Genomic DNA, 22,400 nt, shown 5'->3' on the forward strand with positions numbered 1-22,400 from the left:
TAAAACCGGGATTCATCCATGAAGAGCACACTTCTCCAGTGTGCCAGTTGCCATCGAAGGTGAGCATTTGTCCACTGATGTCGGTTACGACGCCGAACTGCAGTCAGGTCAAGATCCTATTGAGGACGATGAGCACGCAGATGAGCTTCCCTGAGATGGTTTATGACAGTTTGTGCAGAAATTATTTGGTTGTGAAAACCCACAGTTTCATCAGCTGTCTCATCTCAGACCATCCCGCAGGTGAAGAAGCCGGATGTTGAGGTCCTGGGCTGGCGTGGTTACACATGGTCTGCGGATGTGAGGCTGGTTGGACATAGTGCCAAATTCTCTAAAATGACTTTGGAGGCAGCTTATGTTACAGAAATGAACATTCAATTCTCTGGTAACATCACTGGTGGACATTCCTGCAGTCAGCATGCCAATTGCACGCTCCCTCAACTTGAGACATCTGTGGCATGTTGTTGTGTGACAAAACTGTACATTTTAGAGTGGCCTTTTATTGTCCCCAGCACAAGGTGCACCTGTGTAATGATCATGCTGTTAAATCAGCTTCTTGATATGCCACACCTGTCAGGTGGATGGATTATCTTGGCAAAGGAGAAATGCTCACTAACAGTGATGTAAAGAAATGTGTGCACAAAATTTGAGAGCAATAAGCTTTTTGTGCGTATGGAAGATTTCTGGGATCTTTTATTTCAGCTCATGAAACATGGGACCAACACGTATATATTGCGTTTATATTTTTATTCAGTGTGTAAGCAGTACCTGTAACCAGGCTGTAGGCTTGGCTGATGTTGGTGACGACATTGGTGTGGACCAGGGTGGTGTCAGTATTGAAGGGTCCCGCAGTGTTACTTAAACTAACAAAGAAAGACACCTTTGGTCTCTGAACACCGGGGAGAAACATTTTGTGAAAACCATGCAACAAGGATAAACGATCCAGACCAATATTGAGCATTTTTGAGAAATGTATTCTATGCTCCCATTTCTATAAGAAATAGCAGGTACTATTTTTTGCAAGACAAGGTGACAGATGAGACTTTTCTGAACATCTGTTTGTCTTACCTGTGTAGGCCCGGCCATAACTTGTGTGCTCTCTGTCCCCTCTGGCCTCATTGCAAATGGTCCAACAAAACACAATACTTTTAGGGTCTGGACAGCCCTCCCCGGTTAAGAGGACAACATTTATTTCTCTCTCTAACAGTAACCAGAGAATTGACTACAGAAATGTGTGTTAGAAGAACACTATTGCATCCATGTTTGGTACCTATCTGAAAGTTGTCCTCTGAGGAGAACTTAGGTGCCATCGATATGGATGTATTATCTCTGTGGTAACTTGTATCTGTTTAATTAAATACATTTGTCTTTAGTGTTTGCTCCTCATGACCATTTCTTGATCTTAGTCAGCTAAACTCACAATGATTGGACATGGTTTTACTATTTATTAAACGTAGATTGTTACATATTATTCAGCACTACACCTGCATTTTCTCTCTAGCTCCACCTCTTTCTCTCTGGCTGTCATCCTGGTCCCCATGGCTGACAGTTCTGCCGCTTGTACTGGGCGCATGAGGAACAAAACAAACATCAGGTGATCCTTATTTCAACCAATGAAAACAAATCCCTTGTTCATAGTCAGACATACTGTATGTTTGTTACCTGCATTCTCTCTCTTCAGCTCCTCCACCTCTCTCTCACTAGCTGTTACTCTGGCCCCCATGGTGGACAGTTCTGCAGCTGCTTGGGCTGAAATAATGGGCAATAAAAAAAAAAAACATTATAGGGCAAAAAAAGAATCAGTGTAATGTTATACTATGTATAATGCTTTCAAAAAATGCATTGCAAATCAAATGTTTAGAGACAACCTGGGCAAGAATCGCGACAAATAACAGCCATAAAAACTCTCCATATAGGAAGAAACATTGTCTGTGTATTCCGTTTGTCTGTGTATTCCGTTTATTGTCTGTGTATTCTGTTTATTGTCTGTGTATTCCGTTTATTGTCTGTGTATTCTGTTTATTGTCTGTGTATTCCGTTTATTGTCTGTGTATTCCGTTTATTGTCTGTGTATTCCGTTTATTGTGGCAACACCATTTCACACAGTCAAATTCCTGTACATGGAAATGTATTTGAATAAAGGTGATTCTGATTCTGTAAGGTCTAACACTGATGTGACTAGACTATGTACGGTTCCTCCGCTCCACTCTCTGTTTCACCACCATTTCTCTCAGCTCTTTCAGCTCAGATGTCAGGGGTGGTGGTGGTCTGGTTGGTCGCCTGTCCGTGGGTCATCTCTGTAGCATCAGTCCTTGGGCTCCCCAGTTCAAATTCTCTCTCCCTGCTCTCTCCCCTTCATTGTAACCCAGTTGAGTGTTGTAGATGAGTGATGTCATTCTCTTTCTCTCTGACCTCTCCTCTCTCTTCCTGACCCCATGCCCCATAATGACAAAGCAAAAACAGGTTAATTTTTTTTGGCAAATGTATTTAAAAAAAAAAAAAACGGAAATATCACATTTACATAAGTATTCAGACCCTTTACTCAGTACTTTGTTGAAGCACCTTTGGCAGCGATTCCAGCCTTGAGTCTTCTTGGGTATGACGCTACAAGCTTGGCACACCTGTATTTGGGGAGTTTTTCTCATTCTTCTCTGCAGATCTTCTCAAGCTCTGTCAGGTTGGGTGGGGAGCGTTGCTGCACAGCTATTTTCAGGTCTCTCCAGAGATGATTGGTGGAGTGCTGCAGAGATGGTTGTCCTTCTGGAAGGTTCTCCCATCTCCACAGAGGAACTCTGGAGCTCTGTCAGATTGACCATTGGGTTCTTGGTCACCTCCCTTACCAAGGCCCTTCTCCCCCGATTGCTCAGTTTGGCCCGGCGGCCAGCTCTAGGAAGAGTCTTGGTGGTTCCAAACTTCTTCCATTTAAGAATGATGGAGGCCACTGTGTTCTTGGGGACCTTCAATGCTGCAGAAATTTTTTGGTACCCTTCCCCAGATCTGTGTATCGACACAATCCTGTCTCAGAGCTCTACGGACTATTCCTTCGACCTCATGGCTTGGTTTTTGCTCTGACATGCTGTGGGACGATACACAGATCTGTGGGACCTTATATAGACTGGTGTGTGCCTTTCCAAATGATGTCCAATCAATTGAATTTACCACAGGTGGACTCCAAGTTGTAGAAACATCTCAAGGATGATCAATGGAAACAGGATGCACCTGAGCTCAATTTTGAGTCTCATATCAAAAGGTCTGAATACTTATGTAAATACGTTTTTTATACATTTGCAAGCATTTCTAAAAACCTGTTTTCACTTTTTCATTATGGGTTATTGTGTGTAGATTAATGAGGAAAATAACTAATTTAATAAAATTTTTAATAAGGCTGTAACGTAACAAACTGTGGAAAAAGTAAAGGGGTCTGAATACTTTCCCGAATGCACTGTATACAGTGCCTTCAGAAAGTATTCACACCCTTTGACTTTTTCCACATTTTGTTGTGTTACAGCCTGAATAAAACCATTTTTTAATTGAGTTTTGTTGTCACTGGCCTACACACAATACCCCATCATGTCAAAGTGGAATTATGTTCTTTTAAATTTTTACAAACTAATTAAAAATTAAAGCTGAAATGTCTTGAGTTATGGCAAACCTAAATTATTTCAGGAGTAAAAATTGGCTTAACAAGTCACATAATAAGTTGCATGGACTCTGTGCAATAATAGTGTTTAACATTATTTTTGAATGACTACCTCATCTCTGTACCCCACACATACAATTATCTGTAAGGTCCCTCAGTCAAGCAGTGATTTCAAACACAAATTCAACCACAAAGACCAGGGAGGTTTTCAATGCCTCGCAAAGAAGGCCACCTATTGGTAGATGGGTAAAAAAAATTAAAAAGCTGACATTGAATACCCCTTTGAGCATGGTGAAGTTATTAATTACTCTTTGGATGGGGTATCAATACACCCAGTCACTACAAAGATACAGGTATCCTTCCTAACTCAGTTGCCGGAGAGGAAGGAAACTGCTTAGAGATTTCACCATGATTCCAATGGGGACTTTATTAAAACAGTTACAGAGTTTAATGGCTGTGATAGGAGAAAACTGAGGATAGATCAACATTGTAGTTATTCCACAATACTAACCTAATTAACGGAGTGAAAAGAAGGAAGCCAGTACAGAATACAAATATTCCAAAACGCATCCTGTTTGCAACAAGGCACTAAAGTAATACTGCAAAAAAATGTGGCAAAGCAATTCACTTTTTGTCTTGAATACAAAGTGTTATGTTTGGGGCAAATCCAATGCAACACATTACTAAGTACTACTTTCCATATTTTCAAGCATAGTGGTGGCTGCATCATGTTATGGGTATGTTTGGAATACAGTAGTTAAGGACTGGGGAGTTTTTCCAGGATAAAAATAAACAGAATGGAGCTATGCACAGAGGGAGATTGTCCCCTTTCAGCAGGACAATGACCTAAAACACAAGGACAAATATACACTGGAGTTGCTTACCAAGAAGACAGTGAATGTTTCTTAAATCTGCTAGAAAGTCTACACTATGGCAAGACCTGAAAATGGTTGTCTAGCAATGATCAACAACCAATTTGACAGAGCTTGAAGAATTTTGAAAATAATAATGGGCAAATGTTGCACAATCCAGGTCTGGAAAACTCTTAGAGACTTACCCAGAAAGACTCTCTGCTGTAATTGCTGCCAAAGGTTATTCTAACATGTATTGACTCAGGAGGTTGAATTCTTATCTAATCAAGATATATTGGTTGTTTTATTTTGTACAAATGTTTGAATTTTTCTTCCACTTTGACAGAGTATTTTGTGTAGATCTTTGACAAAAAAATGAAATTAAATCCATTTTTATCCCACTTTGTAACACAACAAAATGTGGAAAAAGTCAAGTGGGTTGAATACTTTCTGAAGGCACTGTACACACTGGTGTTGTTGAACCAATACGGAATTTAACAGGTGTCCTCGGTGGAACATTTTGAGATCATATCAAAGGACTGTGTGATGTAACAGAACACAGGTAAAATATTAGTTAATACAATGTCCTTCAATGTCCTTCAAAGTTTGGGGTGTTTAATTCCATGGGAGAGTCAAACTTGTTTAGATCACTCCTTTTCTCTTTAAAGATTGCTAATAGAAGTCTGTCTAATGCTGATCTCGCCTACATTATTTAGCTTTTTTATTAAGTGGATGGATTGGTGTAGTATGCTGACTGGCTCTATCTTGGGCCTCAATAGGATAAGCTTGTCCAGGAGGATAGCCTGATGGGACACACTATAGAGTGTTACACTATGGTATTGTGTTGCTTTAAAAAGTTGCTAGTTAGCCTAGGAACGAACCAATAGCCTGGCAGAGGCAACAGGTTTCTCTGTGGTACCTCTTATCTAAGACTAGGTAGGCCTAAACAGATGGCCCCAACATGAACATTTCCAGTCCAGCCGGTTTTACAGGGTGTGAGAGAGTGTGTTGTCATGTGAAAGTATGAACTCTGAACAAAGGGAATCAGAAGTGAAACTTTAATGTCTTTCTTCACCTGTTGAACACCAAGGATCAAGAAAGTGAGGTTTTCAAAGAAAGAGAGAGAGAACTTCAATACAGATATGACATCAGTCCTGTCTGTGCAGCTCCAGTGCCCAGTGTGTTTGTGCGTTTTCACTGACCCGGTGAGTCTGCCGTGCGACCACACCTTCTGCCGCCCCTGCATCAGCTCTCACCTGCGGCAGAGCTCAGCGAAGAGCCAGAGCCGCTGCCCAGAGTGCCGGGGCCCCTTCAGCCTGAAGGATCTCCGGGCTCACCGTGTCTTGACCAATATGGCAGATGCGGCCCGAGAGGAGGAGGAGAGCGGCCTTGCAGCGAGGGGACCAAAGGCAACGCAGGGACGCACTGTAGCCGCAGAACTGGTGTGTCTGGAGCACGAAGAGAAGTTCAAGTTGTTCTGTGAGACAGACCAGAGGTTGGTGTGTGTGATCTGCAGGGATGGAGAAAAGCACCGGGGACACACGTTCACACCCGTGAAAGAGGCAGCAAAGATCAGTAAGGTGTGTAGGTCTATGGCCAGCACAGTTCTTTTTAAACCTCATAATTGTACTTATACTACTGTGTGAACCTCTTAAAATGGTAAGAGGTGATTATTATATAACTTTGCTTGCCTGTAGGTTTCCAAGTCTATATATGTTGAATTTCCTCAATCTGTGTTTCAAGGTTCTACACAACAGTAACTGGATAAAACCTGCAAAGTCTCTTTCTCTCTTAATCTCTTTTTAATCTCTCTCTTTCAATCTTGCGCTCTCTCGCTCTCTCTCTGTCATAAATATAATCAGTAAATATGTACACATCCTTACACCCATGCCAAAAATAGGCTACATGCCATGCATTCTTTCTGTCATAAGGAGTGTTGTGGTATGTGTCTGTTCTAGAGCTCTGTTGGCTCTCTGGCCTGGATTCAATCAGAGGCACATTGCTTTGTAGACAAGCGCATTGCACACCGACAATGCACCTTTTAAAAACAATTATCCAGACGTCTACAGAGATCGCATTCACAGTAAACGCTGCTGATGTCAGCTCAAGCGGAAATTACCTTTAAATGTCAAAGGTGGTGCATTGTAGACAACACACCAGAGCCGGCTAAAGGCATAAACTACATAAGCAGTCACTTAGGGTCCCCGGCCGCTAGGGGGCCCCCGACTAGGGATGTTAGCGGTTAATCGGTTAGCCACCGAAAATACATTGGACAGGTCATGCTTATCGGTCTATAGGTTAATTTGCATAATTTTGTGGAATTAAATTGGTGCGTGTGTACTTTCGTTAGTCCTCATGCATTTTATTTACCACATTTATCACAGCATACAGAGAGCCTTGTTTGTGGAGTGGAATCGCCTACCAAGGAGTGAAACCTGCTTTTGTAAGCACAGTCATTGCGCAACAAATAACAATTCTAAATGCAATCGCAAGTTAAAAACTTGTGGCCACGATTCAAAAGGAGCTATTTTTATTTCTCACGATTCAAAAGGAGCTATTTTTATTTCTCAATCTCAACTCGTAAAGAGTGCCTCCCATTCACCATTTGGATGCATAGGCTATAGCCTGCCTACCGTTGACTATCAGCGCGTCAACCACCACTTTGCAATGTGAGCTTGAGGCATTATAATTGTTTGAAACCTTAACGTTTTACTTTACTTCAAATAATGAGTCATGTCTTACCTTGCTTCAAAGTAGCCTTGCGAAAATCCATCCCTAGAAACGTGGAGGCAATTATTTTATAAAGGCTTCCTCACGCCATTAACCAGCATTTCTCTCCTGTTCTATTGGTTTTCATATCAACTTTCTTTCGTTGTCCAGAAGCCAAAGCCACAATCCTAGTCATATTAGCAACCCATCACAGTAGTTGCTATTAGATTCCCCCTCTTTCTAAATTACTAATGGAGGTTTTCATCTCAGTCACATATGGAACTGCTCGCATTAGGTGCGCTGTTAAGAACTGTGTTTTCTGCTAATTGCATTTTGGCAAATGTTTGAAAATGACGTTTAGCTGCTAATTAGCTGCTTCATTACAGGAGTTGCATGTTCAATAATAGACTATAGCCTTTTGACTGTAAGACGATAGGCTTGCTATCGTTGCATGTTTCCATTAAGCTGTTAATGAAACATGTCTGCTCCTTGTATGCATGCATAGTATCAGAGAGGAAGAGGCAAAGCGAGAGGTCCAATGCGTTTCTATGATCGTATTTTGGGCCTAAATTTGTCGATTGCCTTTCCGCCTTGGGACCACTCCCATTGTCAGGGCAGAAACATAAGCATCTCGTCATTATATACAGATCTCTGATTGTATTTTCTGTTTGTCACGTTATTTTCTGGTTGGAAAATATTTAACCGTTTGTTGACTGGTTAATGAGGGTCAGATAGTCGGCAGCAAAATTGACAGACATTTTCATCCCTACCCCCAACCCCAAAATTATTATAATAATAATTATTTTTATAATAATAATTATTATTATTATTATTATAGTTACATTTTTTTAGGAACTCATTCGAGATCTCAACTTACTGTTGAGAGTTCGAATAGTAGAATACACAAAGTGTAAGTTCAAAATGTGGTTGCGCATCAGCAGTTTGTATCTTGTTTTGTCAGTCACTGACAGTCACTCATTGGTAAGTTAGTCTACCCCATTATCTAAACTTGTAGTAATCATAGACAAATACTGACCGGGCACACAGGGCACATGCCCAGGGGTCCTGACATCCAGGGTGCCTCCATTGATTTTCTTAGTCACTCTCACAGCATAAGTCATGGTAAAATGTGTAGAATTGCAGGAAATAAGCTTTAACGCTGCAAAAATGTAAAAGGCTTTAAAACTGGAAAATTGTCTCTACACTCCATGGGAAAATGTGTAGAATTGCAGGAAATGAACTTAAAAACGTAAATGTTTCTCTCCGCCGTCAAGAGGGGGCCACTAAAATGTTTTGCCCGCTTGGTAGGCGGGCATTTGATTGAATCCTGGTCTCTGTGTTGTTAGAATGTTCTGAAGGGAGCTCTTGGGTTCCTGGTGAAGGAGAACCGTGAAATGGAAGGACTGAACCAACAGCAGGCCTTTGAGATCATAAAGACCCAGGTGAGGGCGTCTCTTTCTCTCTCTCTCTCTCTCTCTCTCTCTCTCTCTCTCTCTCACTCTCTCAGTCCCTCCCTGATTCTCTCTCTACCCTTCTCTCTCTCTCTCTCTCTCTCTCTCTCTCACTCACTCACTCCCTGAGTCTCTCTACAGCTCTCTCTCCCTGAGTCTCTCGCTACCCCCCCCCCCCCCTCTCTCTCTCTCTCTCTCTCTCTCTCTCTCTCTCACTCTCTCTCTCTCACACACACACACACACACACACACACACACAGTATTGTACAGCTAACCTTGTGGGGACATACAATTCAGTCCCATTCAAAATCCTATTTTCTCTAACCCCTAACCCTAACCCTAACCCTAACCCTAACCCTAACCTTAACCATAACCCTAACCTTAACCCAAAAACCTAACCTTAACCCTAACTCTAAACCTAACCCTAGGTCCTAACCCTAACCCTTAACGTAATTCTAACCCTAACACTAATTCTAACCTTAACCCTAAACCCACTAGAAATAGCATTTGACCTCGTGGGGACTAACGAAATGTCCCCAGTTGGTCCGAACAATCAACCACGCTAATAGATTTCATCTTAGCCTAAACTAACTGAATTGATCTGGCAACTGGAGGGCTGCTGGGTTCACATCCTCAAGACATTCCCTTACCATTGTGCCCTTCAGCAAGGCCCTTAACGACAAAACATGCTATCCATCCAGGGGTGCTGCACTGCAGCTTGACCATGTGCTCGTCTCAACTGTATCTGTGATGTGTGCTGTCTTGGGGGGGTTGAGAATGGAGCAGAAAACACATTTCTGTTGGCTGTAACTAATTGACAATAAAGTTGTATTGTATGTATTATTGTATTGAATCATTTACTAACCTGTGAATTTGACTTTAGTAAAGCTTGAAGAAAATGGTGTGTCCTACAGTCAAACATTTCTCCCCCATCACAGGAGAAGTCTAAAAGCCTGTCGGCTCACATCTCCTCCTGCTTTGAGGAGCTGCACCAGTTCCTGAGGAGGAGGGAGGAGGAGGTGAAGGAGGAGCTGGAGAGGGATGAGAAGAAAGCTGTGGCGGCCATGCTGAAGAATGATTGTGTGATCGAGAACAGGCTGATGATTGGGAGGGAGATGGAAGTGACTCTGCAGTCTGCTCTGGAGATACCTGAGTCTGACCACTTTCTAGAGGTGGGAGGAGTCTCACAGAGTCTAGTTACGGGTTGTCTTGTAGTCTGTCTTTCATAATAAGTGATTTGATTGGTGTGTGTGTGTGTTCACAGTGGTGGAGTGAGAAAGGCCTTCCTGTTGTTGAGGGGATGAAGATGAAGGACACAGCAAAACCTGAGTAAGTGCAGAAACATTAAATATACATACATGAACACAATGACATCAGCAAATATATGTATAGGCCCTGTATTGCCTTCTGAGAGATGTGTTGTGTCTTTTAGACCAATATGGCCACCAGTGTCCCCATGATGAAGCATTGCTTTGATAGGAAATGTTTGTTCTAGCCAGTCTATCTCCAATAAGGTGAACTTATTGTGGTGGTTTCAACCCTGTCTGTCTCAGGTACAGGTCAAGGGTTAGAAGTCTGTGTGTGACCCCTGACTCCCTCACTCTCGGCCTCTACGAGACTCACCTGCCCTTCTGCATGTGGAAGGAGATGCTAAAGGTCGTCAAACCAGGTGAGATTGAGGACTGACTGGGGAAACCAGGTGAGAGTGAGGACTGACTGGGGAAACCAGGTGAAAGTGAGGACTGACTGGGGAAACCAGGTGAGAATGAGGACTGACAGGGGAAACCAGGTGAGAATGAAGACTGACTAGGGAAACCAGGTGAGGGAGACAACAGGGGAAAGTGTGTGTGTCTAACGCCATCTTTCTCTCTGTCTGTTGAACTCTTCCCCTCAGTTCCTGAGCGCCTCACCCTTAGCAGCAGTGATGATCCCTGTTTAAAGCTATCAGAGGGTGGGGCCAGTGTCAGGCACGCAGACCGGAAGGGCGGCTTCGGCTTCAACTACTACCGTGACTACGCCGCCGCCACCAACACCGTCATCTCCACAGAGACCGTCCAGACAGGGCAGCACTACTGGGAAGTGGAGGTGGGGGGGAAGCTGGACTGGGGGGTGGGGCTGAAGGTGAAGGAAGATTCCGGCAAAGAGCCTGTCCTGTCTCCAGAGAGGGAGATAATGTTGCACCTGAAGCCTGAGAAGGGCCTGGTGTTCAGCCATGATGGTGTGGAGACGCCCCTGATGGCTGCTGGTGCTGACCCAGGTACTCAGGCTGAGGCCCAGTCCTGGCCTCGTAGGGTGGGGCTGTACCTAGACTGTGACAGGGAGAGGGTGTCCTTCTATGATGCAGACAGCATGGCTCTCCTCCACTCCTCATGGTGCAGCTTCATCTCCCCGTGTTCCTTATGCCTCTGCCCCGGGCCGTACATGGAGGGCCGCAATACTAACCCACTGACTGTCTGTTGGTACTGACCCAGTGGGCAAAACTGGTTTCCATGACGTCATTATGATAGATTTTCTGACGTCATGGTCAGGTTTTGTTCACGTCTTTTTAGTAACCAGAAAAGGATGTATAAAATAGTACTTATTTTCCATGATGACTTGTTGGTAGACCAATTGGTAGTTATATAGTATAGTTATATGGCATGTTCTAAACATTTTTTTTGTTGTTGTTGTAAATTAGATAGAAGTCACATGCCAAATTTTGCTTGCTGGGGACCTGGCCCTTTTGAGTATTTCAGGAACTATTTACTAGCTAGAATAATCAAATTATCCATTTTGAGTTCATCATTTTCTAAAATCAATGTTTTATTTATTTAAGGTGTATTGTTGACGTTAGGGGCATATTCTGTTAATAACTGATTTGTGGTGTCCTTTTTAAGTAATCTTACCATGTATTTGTGGCAGGATTATGCTTTGTGGACAATCAGTGCCGGTGCTATGGGGTGGCAAAGCCGGGCATGGCCCCTCCAGATAGAATTTGTGCCCCCCCAAGTTTTGTTTCCCCATAAAAATAATCTGTTGCCTTGAGCATGTCACTTAACCCTAATTGCTCCCGGGGCGCTTTACAATGGCGATCCTGGCTGTGACCCCACTCCCTGCGGGTGTCTCAGGGGGAGTTGGGATATGCAATAAAACACATTTTCATTACACGCTTGTGTGTAACATGATAAATATAAGCACCCCCAAAATTATTATTATTATTATTATTATTATTATTATTATTATTATTATTATTATTATTATTAATTACCATGCCCGGTTTTGCCAATGTAGCACGTCCAGGCCTGCCAGTAGTGCACACTGGGTCCAAGGCTATTATACCTTGTGCACTCATGATCTGAGGAGGGGGAGGGAGGGGGGATGTAATTATGTAATATTTAGTAGTTAAAATCAAGAAATACATTCTGATTGGGTACCTAGCAATGCAATGTCATAAGGTACCGCTTTCATTACCTTGTTTTTGACAATTTTCTTCTCACAGAGAGGGAAAATAGTTGTTCACTTTTGCAGACAGCTAGCTACAGCTTCTATGCTAGCTAGTAACCAGCTTCATAAAGTTTTGGTAGTGCTGAATAATTATAGCTAGTTAATGGCTACGCTTTGATCAGCATGCCTAGAGCGATGCCGAGCTCACCAAGCATTGGTCCCGCAACTATTGTTTCCAAACTGAATACATAGAAGGAGGAGACTGAATAAGTAGAAGGAAGAGAAGTCAGATTTCGCCACTATCATAAACTAAGAAAGTGGGCGGAGCGGTCAAAAGGTGAAGATTTGGAAACAATGGTGGAGGAACTAAACAGGGAGGGATTAAGCTAAATAGTATGTAAAATGAGCAGGAATAGAACTGTATATAAACTGAGAGCTGAGTGGTGGGAAGTTAGTTGCTCTGCAGACCAGCTCGGCTCTATTGCTTGTGTAATAAAGTCTATGTTAATTCTACAAAAACTCTGGAAGTACTTTGATTTTTTAAGAAGTTTAAGGACAATTTTCTACAACATAATTGGCGACCACGAAGGGACTGGAAAAAGAGACCATAGGGGTGCTGCGCCAACTGGAGGAGGCTGGACGAATCACACAAATACGGTGGCCACTGTAAACAGATGTAAGCAGTGGCGGCTCCTGAAAAAAATCTCAGGGGGGGCAATTTTTCTGATGATTTAGGTGACCTACACACATTTTAAAAAAGATATGTCCAGCAACAACATGAAGACGGGCAGCATATAAGTCAATACTGATATACACATTACTTGCTTCAAAAAGGCCTCATGGTTGAATTGGAAATATGTGCACCTGAGCATAATTCACAACAAGCAAGCAGGAGCTTTTGATAGAGGCTACTGAAAACATTGATGCAAGTTATTGGTAATAAGACATTTTTATAGACTTCCATATTCTGCCCTCTTGTATAGATTTGTGAAAATGAACAGTGATAGACATTTTGCCTGAAAACAGAATTTGAAAATAATTTATAGAAAAGGTAAACACAGCTATCTGTATGGCTTTGTAAAAATGAACAACCATATTCTGGCCAATTGTATAGATTTGTAAAAATGAACATGAACAGATTTTTTATATTTTTTATTTTAAACAACATCAACTGTGAACTGATTTGGGCGTGTGTGTGTTAAAGAGACAGACAGGGAGGGACAAAGAGAGAGAGAGGCTACATTACTTGTACTGAAACTGTTCTAGCTTGCTGCATGATCAAATTCAGCTGATGCGCATAGCAATGCACGTAATGGGCATTCTTGAAATGCTCACGCACCTTTTGCTGCACACCAGCCTTCTCTCCCCTCATCACACTGGCTCCATCGTAAGCTTGCGCAATGAGTTTGACTTTCTCGTCGTCGGCAAAAAGACCGTTCAGTCTCTCCAAAAGCACACTGGCGATTGAGACTGAGGTTGATTCCGAGATGGGAAGGAACTCAAAAAAGCGCTCCTGCACTTTGTGGTTGCTATCTATGTACCTCAGCACAAGCACCAGCTGTGTCTGTGTAGAAACGTCCGTGGTCTCGTCAGCTTGGATAGCTACGAAGTTCGCCGACTTCACCTCCTCCACAATATGTTCCCTCATGACCGCTAGCATACACTCCAGTAGCTCGTTTTGAATGGTCTTTGATGTGCCCTTGAAAACTTTAGCATTTTTAAGATGGTCATCAAACACCTCATCTAATTGTGCCACAAAGTTGACAAGTCCAAGAAAAATACCAGGGTTGGTGGAGCCCTCAGTTTCATCTTTGCCTCGCAAAGCTAGCCATCTTGACAGTTGTACGTGAATTGATTGACGCTGCTACCCGCTCTTTTCTTAGTTATGTTCATGGTTACTTATGTTACGTATGATGAAAGCGCGTAAGTGCAAGCCCTCCCGGAACCCATAGAGATTGTATTGAAAGCTCTGATATTTGAAAAAAAAAAGATTTTACATGATAGTCTATGAGAGACTCCTGGGCGATTTTCAACCTGACTGAAATCGCCCCAAAAGGGGCGGGGCCATTTGAAGCACGACTTTAGCCTGATTGGACATTTAGTGGCAGATCAGACGTCTAGATTAGAACACTGATAACTACTGTTGCCGTGATATAATTGATTAGAAAAAAAATCCCTTCCTTTTCCCGTTTGGCAGTGCGTCGCCCATATCGCCCTAATGAACACACCACCCCTGGATGTAAGGTACGTTCTTACTTTTAGCATATAAATTGTGTGATTTGCTCAGTTGATTCTAAAGGTCAGGTACCAGGGGTTCTCCAGTAGTAAGGGCTACATTTAGGAAAAGTACAGAGTTTTTGTTGGAATGAGAAATAAGCATGCATGCCATGTTATTGATTGTTGAATATTGTTGATGGTTGTATTTAAGTTTAAATCCTGTGGCTATCACTTTGGAGAAGCTAAGGATAGCACTCCAGAGGACTGAACGGGCAGGTGGCTTGCTAATTACGTCCTATGGATAGGCGTTGTATATAAGTTCAAAATCCTGTGAATACCGCTCTAGGTATATTAAGAAAATATAGCACTAGAGGACTGCATAGACAGGTGCCTATGAATACAGCTTTTGGACGGCTAAGGTTAGAAATCCAGAGGGACTGTGTGAATAGGTTGCCTATGGTTACCGCTCTAACGTGTTGAGGAAGTGCATCGTTAGAGGCTGCTCGGGTAGGCTGTACATACGTTTAAAAGAGTTCTGCTCATCCTGTGGAGGTGATGCAATAATTAGAGAAGGCCGCTAGGAAAAAGTAGTTTTGATCATCCTGAGTAGGTGATGTAATAATTGGAAGTAGCGCTGATCATCCTGAGTAGGTGATGTAATAATTGGAAGTAGCGCTGATCATCCTGAGTAGGTGAACAGAAGTGAAATAGCCGCAAGTGCTGCAATATATAGAGAAAACGTTAGATCGAGTAGGTCTGCTCAGCCTGTGGGGGTGAATGGTTTGCTTGAGCGGCTGTGATTCATTCAGTTTTGGTGAAGTTGGAAGTTTCATCTGTCTCATTCAGGTTGCTCATTTGATCAGCTTGATCAATCTGTTTGATTCAACTGTTTTTGTCTGACTCGTTTTGTACAAGACTGATTTTATTCGACCCGCTCAAGTTTGCGAAAGCAATTCATTCATCTTGGTCAACTGGTCTGACTCAATTTGTGTATTCAATTAATCGAGGTCACAGAGTTGTTCATGTTGTGTATTTGTTCAATTCTGAAGATCAGAATTCATGTCCTGAAGAGCATGAACCAGAAAGAGCTTGCTGACACACTGGAGAAAAGTAAGAGCTATCTATTTTAATATTGATTTTATGTCTACACTGAGTTGAGAGAAGTCCTATACTCTCTCATTCACTGAGAAATACCAACATATTAGAAGTCAAGTGTTGTAGGAAGATTCATTTGTGTATTCTGCAGTTTGCAAAGAGTTGTTGGATGTCATCAGAGATTTCCAGTTTATTGGAATGGTATAGAAATATGTTTCCACACTTGAAGCTGTTTTCCCACAGTTTTTAAAGCATATATTTGCCCCAGATTCTTCTCCATAACTTCTAACCAAGTTGTGGAAATACTTCCAATTTACTATCAAAGTTTGTCTGCATGAAAAAGGAATGACAGCGTGATTCACATATTGATAAGGGAGTCACTTTAACTTGTTTATATACTACACTCTTCCTGCATGATGTTAACGTTTTCATATGAAACCTTTCTGCATTGATAGGTCACTATGGAGAGCTTGCTTTGTGCCAACATAACCTAAAATCTCATCTGAAGATGCGGTCTGAGTATTTGTTTGAAGGTATAGCTAAGCAAGGAAACCCAACACTTCTCAATAAGATCTATTCAGAGCTCTACATCACAGAGGGTGGAAGTGGAGAAGTCAACAATGAACATGAGGTGAGACAGATTGAGATAGCATGCCAGAGACCAGACACACAAGATGGCAATCAAATGCAATGACATCTTCAAACCATTAACTGGACAAGACAAGGATATCAGAACTGTGCTGACAAAGGAAATCGCTGGCATTGGAAAAACGGTCTCTGTGCAGAAGTTCATTCTGGACTGAGTGGAAGAAAATGAAAACCAGGATGTCCAGCTCATCTTTTCACTCCCTTTTCAGGAGCTGAATATTATGGAGGAAAAGAGTTTGATGGAACTTCTTCTTCACTTTTTTTGTAGAGATCAAAGGATCTGGAATCTCAGACTTCAAGAAGTACAATGTTGTGTTTGTCCTTGATGGTTTGGATGAATGCCGTCTTCCTTTAGATTTTGAGAGCAAGACCTGGCGTGATGTCACAAAGCCAACCTCAGCGGATGTGCTGTTGACAAACCTCATCCAGGGAAGTCTGCTTCCCTATGCTCACATCTGGATTAACTCCCGACCTGCACCAGCCAATCGCATTCCTCCAGATTGTGTTGACCAGGTAACATGGGTGCGAAGAGTTCAATGACCCACAGAAGGATGAGTACTTCATCAAGAGAATGACTGATCCAAACCAGGCCAGAAGAATCATCACACACATGAAGTCATCAAGAAGCCTCTACATCATGTGCCACATTCCATTATTCTGTTGGATTTAATCCTCTGTTCTGGAGATACTTTTAGTTTAAGCAAAGAGTGGGAAGATGCCCAAAACGCTGACTCAAATGTGCACACACTTCCTGATGTTTCAGACCACACAGATGAATCTGAAGTACACTAGCGAACAAGATGGAACCACCATTAAATGAAAATATCATTCTGGCACTGGGGAAGCTAGCCTTTCAACAGCTGGAAAAGGGCAACCTGATCTTCTACGAGGAAGACCTGAGTGAGTATGGCATCGATGTTGGAGAAGCATCAGTGTACTCCGGAGTGTGTACACAGATCTTCAGAGAGGAGTGTGGGCTGAACCAGACAAAGGTGTACTGCTTTGTGCATCTGAGCATCCAGGAATTTCTAGCTGCTCTGTATGTCTTTCTCACGTTCAACAACAACAATGTAAATCTGATGGCAGAACAGGAAACCACGCCCAATGACCCTCTGACGTCCAATGAAATCTCTGCAACCATCCTCCATAAGAGTGCAGTGGATAACGCTCTGAAGAGTGAGAATGGACACATGGACCTCTTCATCCGCTTCCTTCTCAGCCTCTCTCTGGAGTCCAATCAGACTCTGTTACGAGGTCTACTAACACAGACGTTTCTTGTAGTTGGCCATCAGGTTTGCACACATCTCAGGAGGGATTTTGTCCCACTCCTCTTTGCAGATCTTCTCCAAGTCATTAAGGTTTCGAGGCTGACGTTTGGCAACTCGAACCTTCAGCTCCCTCCACAGATTTTCTATGGGATTAAGGTCTGGAGACTGGCTAGGCCACTCCAGGACCTTAATGTGCTTCTTCTTGAGCCACTCCTTTGTTGCCTTGGCCGTGTGTTTTGGGTCATTGTCATGCTGGAATACCCATCCACGACCCATTTTCAATGCCCTGGCTGAGGGAAGGAGGTTCTCACCCAAGATTTGACGGTACGTGGCCCCGTCCATCGTCCCTTTGATGCGGTGAAGTTGTCCTGTCCCCTTAGCAGAAAAACACCCCCAAAGCATAATGTTTCCACCTCCATGTTTGACGGTGGGGATGGTGTTCTTGGGGTCATAGGCAGCATTCCTCCTCCTCCAAACACGGCGAGTTGAGTTGATGCCAAAGAGCTCGATTTTGGTCTCATCTGACCACAACACTTTCACCCAGTTCTCCTCTGAATCATTCAGATGTTCATTGGCAAACTTCAGACGGGCCTGTATATGTGCTTTCTTGAGCAGGGGGACCTTGCGGGCGCTGCAGGATTTCAGTCCTTCACGGCGTAGTGTGTTAGCAATTGTTTTCTTGGTGACTATGGTCCCAGCTGCCTTGGGATCATTGACAAGATCCTCCCGTGTAGTTCTGGGCTGATTCCTTACCGTTCTCATGATCATTGCAACTCCACGAGGTGAGATCTTGCATGGAGCCCCAGGCAGAGGGAGATTGACAGTTCTTTTGTGTTTCTTCCATTTGCGAATAATCGCACCAACTGTTGTCACCTTCTCACCAAGCTGCTTGGCGATGGTCTTGTAGCCCATTCCAGCCTTGTGTAGGTCTACAATCTTGTCCCTTACATCCTTGGAGAGCTCTTTGGTCTTGGCCATGGTGGAGAGTTTGGAATCTGATTGATTGATTGCTTCTGTGGACATGTGTCTTTTATACAGGTAACAAGCTGAGATTAGGAGCACTCCCTTTAAGAGTGTGCTCCTAATCTCAGCTCATTACCTGTATAAAAGACACCTGGGAGCCAGAAATCTTTCTGATTGAGAGGGGGTCAAATACTTATTTCCCTCATTAAAATGCAAATCAATTTATAACATTTTTGACATGCGTTTTTCTGGATTTTGTTGTTGTTATTCTGTCTCTCACTGTTCAAATAAACCTACCATTAAAATTATAGACTGATCATTTCTTTGTCAGTGGGCAAACGTACAAAATCAGCAGGGGATCAAATACTTTTTTCCCTCACTGTATGTACTGTAAGAGAAGCAATCTCACATTGTTGTAATGTCTTATATTTCATATCTCCTAGTTTCGAATGATCTGCTGAAGTAAGATATTTACCAGGGTGAATCTCCACTGCAGAGCCAGTTTCATCACTCCATGGTTTCTTTTTCCCACCTATCAGTGCTTTAAGTCTTCATCATTATTTTGTTATTAATTATCTTGGAGATTAAAACAGAGACACAATTACTGACGTTACTGTAGATTGTGACACTGACACAACTATGTAGACTCTATATTACTGTATAATACTCTAATCGCTCTCATTGCATATTATTTGTAATCAGATGCTTGTGTAGCTAATGGTTTGATACTGAAAAAACTAAAAGTAAATCCATGTCTTTGTCTTCATTTCTTATACAGACTGATGGGTTGCAACCTGACAGAAAAATGCTGTGAAGCACTGGCCTCTACTCTCAGCTCTTCTCAACTGAGAGAGCTGAACCTGAAAAATAATGAGGAGTGAAGCTGCTCTCTGCTGGACTGGGGAGTCCACACTGTAAACTGGAAGTTCTTACGTGTGTACAATTGGAGTGTAAAGTATTATGTGACATAGGATTTTTTTTTTTATAAACATTGTATGTTTGAATGTGAATGACAATGGCCCCTTAATTGTATTAATGGCTTCATACTTTTGTGCAATAATTGGTCAACTGAATACCGGTGATCATATTTGACATGGGGTGCAGCTATGCCACTAGGTGAGTCCAAATCCTTCATTGAATGTTCTCTTCCTGCAGTTTGTCATTATGTGGAGTCACAGAGGAAGGCTGTGCTTCCTTGGCCTCAGCACTGAGTTCAAACCCCTCACACCTGAGAGAGCTGAATCTGGACTACAGTCACGTAGGAGACTCAGGAGTGAAGATTCTCTCTGCTGCACTGGAGCATCCAGACTGTAATGTAAAACTCAGGTAGAAATACAATGTATGGATGTAAAATGAGTATTTTAGTTAAATAAGGTATGTGTACAAATCATTGATTCCTCCTGACAGTTCTAGAACAGTATAGGCCTCCTGTTAAGGTGTTTATTTTCCACACTGAACTTCAAACACATGCTGTTTGTGTCACTGTGAATCTCTTTCTCCTACAGTGTGAACAATCATGCAGAGCACTGGTATCTACAAGTATCTGGCCTGAAGAAATGTAAGTGTGTAATTATGTTTGTTTTATAGACCTGACCAGCACAAAAACACACACAGTGAGTTAAGGGAGATCATATTTAGAAGGAGGTATTCTGGGAACTCTCTTGTCAGTTATTTCATTAATGAATAGTACATAGGATCTCATGATCACTATCAATCAAACATATTTGTCAAAAATACACTCAAAACATGTAATTATTTGTAATGTAATTAGTCTCTCTGTCTCCCTCATCAGATGCCTATGAGCTGACACTGGACCCAAACACAGCCCACTGACACCTCTCCCTGTCGGAGGGGAACAGAAAGGTGACGGGAGACAGAGGAGCAACGGTATTCTGATCATCCAGACAGATTTCAACGCTGGCCACAGGTTTTGTGTAGACAGAGGAGCAACCATATCCTGATTAGGGTTGCTGTTATCCAATACATGTATGATATAGGCTACTGCACATTACGCACGACAGAAAAACATAAAAGCCCATAGATGTAGCTAGCTATATGCTCTCTTGGGTAAATAAATGAAACTAGATCCAGTAGGCTAATCTTTTTTAGTGTGAACTGTATTACTGTACTGTGCTGTATTATATTGTATTATATGGACTGGAATTACGCACATTGTTCAAACCATGATAAAGAAGAAGAGAACTTGCGATTCTGATGCAGCACATGCGGCCAACAAAGTTACAAGTATAGGCTAGTGAATTTGATTTTAATTTTGAAATATAATAGGGCCTATTTGTATAATTAGTAGGCTGTCGCATATATACCTTTCATAATATTTCCCCTAATGTTATTAGCCTACCTCCGCTTTCTCTCTATTGTTGCTTTATTCCTTCCTTGCTTTCAACAGTTAAATGAAATACGTTTTGTTGTCCTTATCTTCATCATTCTAATGACACTTGAATAATATAGGACTAGAATTGGATGCAGAATGCTTTAATTTCTCTTCACGAAGATTGAATGATTATGGGTCTGAATAAATAACTGCTATAGCCTACCGCCATCGCACGCGTTCGCTCTTCTTTCAAATTACCCGTGAGTTCTATTGGCTGCTGTACTTAACAATCAGCAAAAAAGAGCTTATGTCCCTCTTCGAATAGTTTATTGGTATAAGAAATGCTAAACATATAATGTCCAGCTAGCTATTCTAGTCTAGCTTTTCCTGCATGGGATTGCAAGAGCTAATGAGCGTTGTTTAAGGCGAGGCCAGCGGAGCACAGGTGTGTGCGTATTGCGCAAGAGAAAAAGTATATACTGTAAATTAGACGCTTTTATGCATAACCCATAATTAATTAACTAAATATAAGGCTAATACTGGATTTAATGTATTCCCTGAAAGAGGTAGGCTACGACATCTATATATAGGGCTATATATCAATCGAGAACAGGATTATCTATTTTGGATGCAATTTGAATGGAGTTGATGGAGAGAGAGAAAGACTGGGCGAGAGTGCTCGCGCGTGCACTGATTTCAAGCAACGATATTCGAGTGGTAGGCTGTTTTAAAACTATGCAGCTGCAATTGAAAAAAGTATAATCTTTCAAAAAGCCAGATGGAGATGGGTAAATTAGACGGGCATTCGGTCTTTATATTACTGTAGCATAGGCTATGCTGCAGAAAATGTAGGCCTACCTGTCACAAGGAGTTACCATGATGAGATGATAGGTCTACATGCATTGTGAACTGCGCTCCATACTGAGATGGGCTGTCTGTCCCCACCCTGAGCGTTGATTCATCATGCAGACGCTGTAGAGAAGTCAGATTTAGACATTGCATATCATTTAACAGTTCCATTTCATGGCATGCTGTTCACATAAATAATTTATTATAATTTACCGGTTTCTCGCAGTTATTTATCCCGGGAAAAGGGAGTGGTTTTGGGGCGGTAAATCTCGGTAACCGGGTTCCCGCCATTCAACCCTAATCCTGTTCACCCAGACAGATTTCAATGCTGGCCACAGGTTTTGTGTAGGCCACCGTAGCTCAATTGGTAGAGCATGGCGCTTGTAACGCCAGGGTAGTGGGTTCGATCCTCGGGACCACCCATATGTAAAAATGTATGCACAAATGACTGTAAGTCGCTTTGGATAAAAGCGTCTGCTAAATGGCGTATTATTATTATTTTTCTTACTGGGTGTTGTTACTGGGAAGTAGAGTGGCATGGGACAGAAAGTATAGGAATGACCAGGGGCGCAACTGTCCCCCCTCCCCCCTCCCAGAGATCTCCTGCCACAGCCCAAGAGCGCCACCTCAGGCAGGGAAACATACCAGTCCCACAGGCCTGTCAGAGCCAGAACAGAACAATATAGAACAGTTTTACATTCTTTATTATTGTATTCATTATGTTACTCTGAGGACGATGTCTTCTGTCAAGTGAATGAAAGAAAACGACAACTGTGTCTGTGGGGAAATTTTGTAATCCATACATTTGTAACAGTGTAAATGATCTATAAAACGATTATATTTGTTTGTAACATGCCTTGATTTTATAGCCATTCATTATGAGTGATTTACACAGATGTACACAATAGACAAGTTCAGGTTTTATGGCGTTTGTAGCATGCTGTACTACAGTACTTA

General features: G+C 42.3%; 1 protein-coding gene across 1 annotated transcript; it reads left to right on the top strand.

The window, feature by feature from the left end:
* Nucleotides 1-5,630: 5,630 nt before the first annotated feature.
* Nucleotides 5,631-11,114, top strand: LOC311139335 (zinc-binding protein A33-like; the record flags this gene model as incomplete). Its single annotated transcript, XM_084174209.1, has 6 exons — nt 5,631-6,068; nt 8,544-8,639; nt 9,587-9,820; nt 9,913-9,977; nt 10,202-10,317; nt 10,543-11,114. The coding sequence occupies 6 exons, from the start codon at nt 5,631-5,633 to the stop codon at nt 11,112-11,114; spliced, it is 1,521 nt and encodes a 506-aa protein (XP_084030335.1).
* Between the last annotated feature and the right edge of the window lie 11,286 nt (nt 11,115-22,400).

Source organism: Coregonus lavaretus (assembly GCF_964263955.1).
Source record: "Coregonus lavaretus genome assembly, chromosome: 13".
NCBI classification, from domain to species: domain Eukaryota; kingdom Metazoa; phylum Chordata; class Actinopteri; order Salmoniformes; family Salmonidae; genus Coregonus; species Coregonus lavaretus.